This window comes from Centroberyx gerrardi, chromosome 4 (assembly GCF_048128805.1).
Source record: "Centroberyx gerrardi isolate f3 chromosome 4, fCenGer3.hap1.cur.20231027, whole genome shotgun sequence".
In the NCBI taxonomy this organism is placed as follows: Eukaryota; Metazoa; Chordata; class Actinopteri; order Beryciformes; family Berycidae; genus Centroberyx; species Centroberyx gerrardi.
Genome location: NC_136000.1, coordinates 5,120,691 through 5,127,245, shown reverse-complemented (window position 1 = coordinate 5,127,245; position 6,555 = coordinate 5,120,691). Strand labels below are relative to the sequence as shown.

The following is a 6,555-nucleotide window of genomic DNA, read 5'->3' as shown; positions in this document are numbered from 1 at the left end:
ACGTCTCTTGGTGCAAAATGGCGGCTCTAGAAAGAAGCCCTCGCTCTTTGATTCTGAGGGACTGACACCAAAACCTGACGTTTACCGCTGATGTTTTACATCCTGAAACATTTTCTGATATCAAACTACACATTAATACACCACCAAAGAACAAAATGGACCAAGAAATGGAAGATACATCAGAATATATGTGTGTGTGTGTGTGTTGGTGCTGTGTAAAACCGGGCCTGTGTGGATATAATGAGATAGAAGTGGAAGCGAAGGCGGATGTTGGATGAAACTTACATGCTAATTTTTTTGGCAAATTCATGCGTCTGTGTTTTTCAATCTCACCCTGTTTTGTTAATGTAGCATGAAACCCCCAAATCCTCGTCCACTCCCACGATCCTCCTCTTCTGTGGGTGTGTTGGATCGCTCCCCCCCCCCCCGGCCCTCAGCCTCTCAGCGCCACTTTATGTAACCGGGAGGGAGGGATGGAGGGATGGAGGGATGGAGGGAGGGAGGGAGGGACAGCGAAGCCAGAGGGGAAGGGAAGGATGTGGTGGGGAGAGCAAACAGCAGCCAGCGGACAGCTCCCCCCTTTGTGTGGCTTTTTTACGGCTTCCTCCCGACCCGGCCGCATCGCTCACCACATCTCCGCCGCTGGAAAAACATAAACAGCTAAAGTCTCCAGGCTGGGGAGAGCGAGCCAAAACACTTCGGTCGCCGGCGGAGACGTAAAACAGTGACACGTATCGCACATGCAGGCGGGAGGCTGGAGCGCCACGGCTGATGCGGCGTTAACGTAAATCCATAAACTGACATGATCATGTGAACCGGGTCTTTCTCGAGCGGTGAAGCATTTTAACATCAATAAATCGTTCATTTTGAGACATTAGGGTAATTACTGTACTCTAGTGGCCTCTAATCTGCATTTTACACTGTGAGCCACCGGGTCGGATTTGGTGGGAAATCTGCTTGGTGGCTTTACGGCACAAAACAAGAACTGTTCCACTTTACACAACTAATACACAACTTTGTTCCTGTTTCACGATTATATATATTCATAGTTTTAACTTCAAGTTATCTCATCTGAATGCATGTTGGCTGCTATCAAAAGCTGTTATTTATGGGGTGAGATGCCAGGGAGGAGGAGGAGGAGGGGGCACAGGCATGGATGTATTAAACTAGATCCTCTTTGCAACAGGAAGCAACAGGGTTTATGGGAAAAGTGGTCTTAATTTTTGAGGATCACTAGCACTAACAATACCAGTGATGTGAGATACAGGCTGCCAATCATCTCAATCATGGTTTATGATAATTATACCGACAGTTACAGCACTAGAGTGTAGTAAGTAGAAATAAAGTAAGAAAAATATATGAAACAGAGTCGGTGGTTTGTGCCTACTGGTCACCGGTCAGCGTCAGTCCTCAAGCATCTCATCACTGAACTGTTTTGGCCTTCAGATCCTGTTCATGACTTGGTTGAAGGGACATGGTCAGTAATCTGAAACCAGCACTTCAGCTCGGGGGAAATTTGATAAATAATATCTATTGGGAAGCACAGACGCTCACATGATGTCACATATTCAGTGGTTTTACAGTGGATGGCAACATTAAGATATAGAGCAGAGAGACAGACTGTATATGTCCAGTCGAGGTGTTGGGCTGAAGGCAGATTGATAATAACTGGATGAAACCTGACAAAGATCCACGTTGGATCTAAACCAGGGCGTCTGCAGGTTTCATGAAGTTAGAGTTCAACCTTTTTAAGATCTTCTTAATACCTGTCAGAATGGAAAATAATAATAATAAACACGTCAAAATGAAAACTGTCGATCTATCAGATTGATAGCTGATTTCTCACTGAAAAACGACTGAATTTAAAATGCTTAATTTAACAGTATCCAAGACCTTTTAAGGCCTTGAGTTCAGATTGTATAATTTTAGACATTTTAAGTCTCGCAGACACCCTGTAAACAATATTCGTTTTTGTCACATAAATAGCTACGTGTGAGGGTTTACCAACTTTAGAGAGATAGAAACAACATTGATAGCATTAGTGCAATATATACTATTTATTCATATAAATATCATTTATATGAGAGGACATACATAAAATTACATGGCATTATGCAGAGATGCAAAAGGACAACAATGAAAAAGCTTATTGCAGAAACATTTGCTAAAACTCACATGCTAATCTACAAGTATACACATGTACACAGATGCCAAAAAACATGCGAGAACACACACACACACACATACACACACATACACACACGCACACAGGTCATACAGCAGCCAAACACCGTCTGTTTTCATAGCTGCAGCTGTCCTGAGTGGATGTTACATCCCCGTCAACACACACACACACACACACACACACACACACACACACACACACAAATACACAGACACACACACACACACACACACGGAATGTCCCAGACAGACTGTGCTTGGCTGTACAGCTGGATATCCTTAAGAAGTGCAGAGAGACAGAGAGGAAATATGTTGGAATTACACACACACACACACACACACACACACACACATACACAAACACACACACTTAGACCACGCCCCAAATCCTGATTAAGCCATTGACCCCTGAGAGACCACCATGGTGGAGATTTAGAAATACAAAAGTCCAGCAGTGTTGTGTGAGTAGGCCTGGGTCTGGAGGGCGAGGTCGTCTTTAAGTGAAACGGGCAGGAGAGACGTTCCTCTCCTCTCTCTCCCTCCTCTCCTCTCTCTCCCTCCTCTCCTCTCTCTCCCTCCTCCCCCTCTCTCCTGACGCTCGCACATCCTTGAGAACCTGGGACTGGTGGAGGAGACACTCCTTCAGCTTGTCCTCCGTCAGGGTGAGGCGTTCCTCCAGCACCGACACCGTCTGTGTGTGTGTGTGTGTGTGTGTGTGTGTGTGTGGGGGGGGGGGGGCGAGAGGGGTGAAGGGAATATGGATTTAGGCATGTAGCTGTGTTCTTATCCAGAGCGACTCACGATGAGTGCAAGAGCAGAATAAGCTTCAATTCCTGGATCACCAACAGTACAAGCAACAGAAAGTCAGTAAATCGAGTAAATAATGACAAAAGTTTCACTATTCCTGAAGCACTGGACAGTCAACCTTCTGCAGCAGTCAGGAGCAGCTGAGCTGGAGCCGGTCTGAATTTATTATGATTTCAATATTAAACTCGTCTATGCTGCCTTTTTGTCCAGAGTTCACAACAAAAACGAGATGCCAGTCTTCACGTGGCGACCCTGGCTGAATAAAGAATAGACTGATAATGTAATACTTTAACGATCCCAATAGGGAAATTCTATTTTCTCTTCCCTTGAGAGAGGTCAGAGGTCAGAGGTCAGAGGTCAGGGTCGGCCTCTGGAGCTGGTAGGGATTCAGGCCCAGATTCACTAAAGGTTTGTGCAGGGAAGAGCGTGAGCTATATCACCAAAATGACCAAAATCAGACTGCCATATTGCTCACTAACCATGTGCAATGAGTGGAAAGTTTGTCTAATACTGCTGGGCAAAAATAAAGCCTGAATTTTACTCCCTGCCGATAGCGTGGGTTGCCAGGTTGGCTGAAAACTAACCTGCGTGAGAATATCCAGCTGTTGAACAATGTTCTGCAGGGTGGAGCTCAGTCCCGCCGGATGACCGGAGAGAACTTCCAGCGGGTACGTCTGCCCTCTCTCCTCCTCCTCCTCCTCTTCCTCCCTCCTTCCTCCTCCTCCACCGCTGGCCCCAGTCTGGCTCCCTGCAGTCGAACTGGCCCCGCTGCTGCTTTCATCCTCCTTCCATCCTTCCATTCTTGAACTGGCAAGGTGACGCGCCGGCGAGCCGTCGGAGTCGTGACCGTTGGCCGCCGCCTGTGCGGTCGACAAGTGTCTCCGACCGTTGAAGAGCTGGAGATGAAAGGAGAGGGAGAAAGGCTGATTGAGTTTCACTGCATTGTGCTTCGGCGTATTGGTGCGGGTGTTTTCTCTGCCACAAGTGCGGCGCTCGGGACTACAATGAATATCGTCCTAGCCGTCTTCATCAAACGCATTCTATCCCACAAGAAACTCGCATTTAATCAAAGCACCATTGTGACACCCGGGCCCTTAATTGAGGGACATGCCGGCGAGAACAATGGGCTCTCGACATAATAAACCCTTAATGGCGCCTTGAGCCTCCAACCCGCTCCATCACCCCGCTGGAAACTTAAAAGTAGAGAGAAGAGAGGAGAGGAATAAAACATAGGAGTATTAATTAGCCGGGCTAATGGTGATACATAATGCTGCACGGGGTTCACAGACATCCTTCCTGTCTTATTGTTCTGTCAGTGGAGTGGGCCTTGAGTCTGTTATTACCTGGAAGACTAAAGGAGCTGGATGACTCACACTGCTGGGTTCATGACTGACTGACTGACTGACTGACTGACTGACTGACTGACTGACTGACTGAAAGACTGACTGAAAGACTGAATGACTGACTGGCTAAAAGACAAGGTTACAATCCCACTGTAAGACCACTGTTTTGCTACAGAGCAACGTAGTGAAAAATCTGTTTTATTTGTATTTGACCTTTACTTTTACAGGGAGTTTTCCTGGCAAAACAGTTCTCCTTTCCATGTGTAAAGAAAAACAGAGACCTAAAGAGACTAGGCCTAACATTATTAACGATACCATAAAGTTTTTCTTTGTTCGTTAAAACCTTCATTTGGGAAAGTCGACTCTGCAAGGCAGTACAGTTGAGTGTGTTGCTCCTTCACTTTCAAGCTGGTTCGGGTTTTGAACCGGCAACCTTCCGGTCACAAGTCTGCCGCTCTAACCTTTAGGCCGGTGGTTCTCAACGTGGGGTCCGGGGACCACCAGGGGTCCTTGAGGGGGTTCCAGGGGGGTCCCCAGCAAACTGATTTATTGTTAAACTTCAGCATTATTTCATTTACAAGAAGTTAACACAGTTAGAGAATGTAGAAGAATGACTGTTTTGATCATAGTTTCTCTGTTATCTCTCTACCTACAACACAGACAGTCATGGGATTCTGGACAAAATCATATCGAACAATAAAAATATTCTCAGATTTGGGTCCGAGAGACAAAATCTCATCACATGGGGGTCCGTGGCTCTAATGTGTGCAAAATTAGGGTCCTTGATATGAAAAAGCTTGAGAATCACTGCTTTAGGCTACCCAGAATTCATGCTCGAGTTACCAATGAGCTAACTGATTGATCAAAGTGAACGATAACAGGCCAAGAGCAGATGCTTACAAATAAACTTTAAACTTAATGTAGTTTTTAGTTTATTAGAGCCATCTGAACTCTTTCGCTAGCCCGGTAATATCCTTTTTCTTCCCACCTTTGTCAGGTACAGTACGACAGTGCAGTGCAGCTACGATTGCAGAACAAAATAATCGGCCTTTGCTCCAGATCAGCGTTCACACATACTCTCAGTAACACAACACAAACCACGGCGCTCTGGACAGCTGTACTCAGATCAGTGTCTGGAGCCTACACATATCCAGCAGCAAGTGAAGCGAAGCCGGGCTTTCTGCCAAAATAGTGCTAGTGGTGTGGGTGTGTGTGTGTGTTGTGGTGGTAAAGGGTGAGGGAGGGAGGGTGTGTAGGGGGGGGGGGGGGGGGGCATGAAGAGGAGCAGAATGGGTGGGGGGGGGGGAGAAAATGAAAGAGGGAGACGACAGGAGGAAGGAGGAGGAGGAGGGTGTCACACATTCCTGGCCTAATGCACGGAGCAATCGATTCCGGCTCGCTTCCTGTGCACTGTCCTCACTTCAAAGAGACCGAGGAGGGAGGGAGGAGAGGAAGGAGGGATGGAGGGAGGAGAGGATGAGTGTGTTTGTGTGTAAGGGGAGGGGGGGGGTTACTCTAAGTCCTGACTGGAGGTGAACAAAGCTGTCAGTGTGCGAGTGGGGAGTCTCTCTCTCTCTCTCTCTCTCTCTCTATCTACATGCATTCTCGCTCTTTATCTTCTTCCCTCTTTATCACCCTCCTCCTCCTCCTCCTCGGCCACATCTGGCCCACATCTGCTCTGCTCATTTACGCTCAGCAGATCCAGACCTCCATCAACCCCTCGTTCCCCCCCTCCGCCAGGAAGTTTGGGTGCAATCAAAAGGTTTAACAGGCAGGATCCTCCGGCTGGCCCATGTGTCGGGCGCTGGACAAACACGAAGCGCGCATGCACACACACACACACACACACACACACATGCAAAACAACTGCGTGCAAACACATTCAAACGCACACACATTTATAGATTAGAGGAAACTTTATCCGACCCCCCCATCAGCAGAGAACAGGATACAGAGACGTGCAGCATTCAGCACATACATGGGACTGAAGCTAAAGCAACATGTGATTACAGCGAAGTCTTGAGAAAGAACACATGTGCAGAAATGTGAGAACATGCAGATGTGCGTTGTTAGTGGTTCACTTTATCAAATTTACTGACAAGGGCAACATACATACAGATACAAGACCAGATGTGTGAATGAGCACACACACACACACACAAACAACACGCCTTTTTGGGGCAAAATATTGCAATGCAAAAATGTGACAATACGTATCGTG

The 6,555-nt window shown here is 47.0% G+C and overlaps 1 protein-coding gene across 1 annotated transcript in view; it reads right to left on the bottom strand.

Moving 5' to 3' along the window:
• Positions 1-2,095: 2,095 nt before the first annotated feature.
• Positions 2,096-6,555, bottom strand: part of poc1b (POC1 centriolar protein B) — a 54,493-nt gene continuing 50,033 nt past the window's right edge. Inside the window, 2 exon segments of the mRNA XM_071925541.2 lie at positions 2,096-2,875; positions 3,576-3,887. Of these exon segments, the coding sequence (XP_071781642.2) occupies positions 2,681-2,875; positions 3,576-3,887 (507 nt within the window). The 3' untranslated portion in view covers positions 2,096-2,680.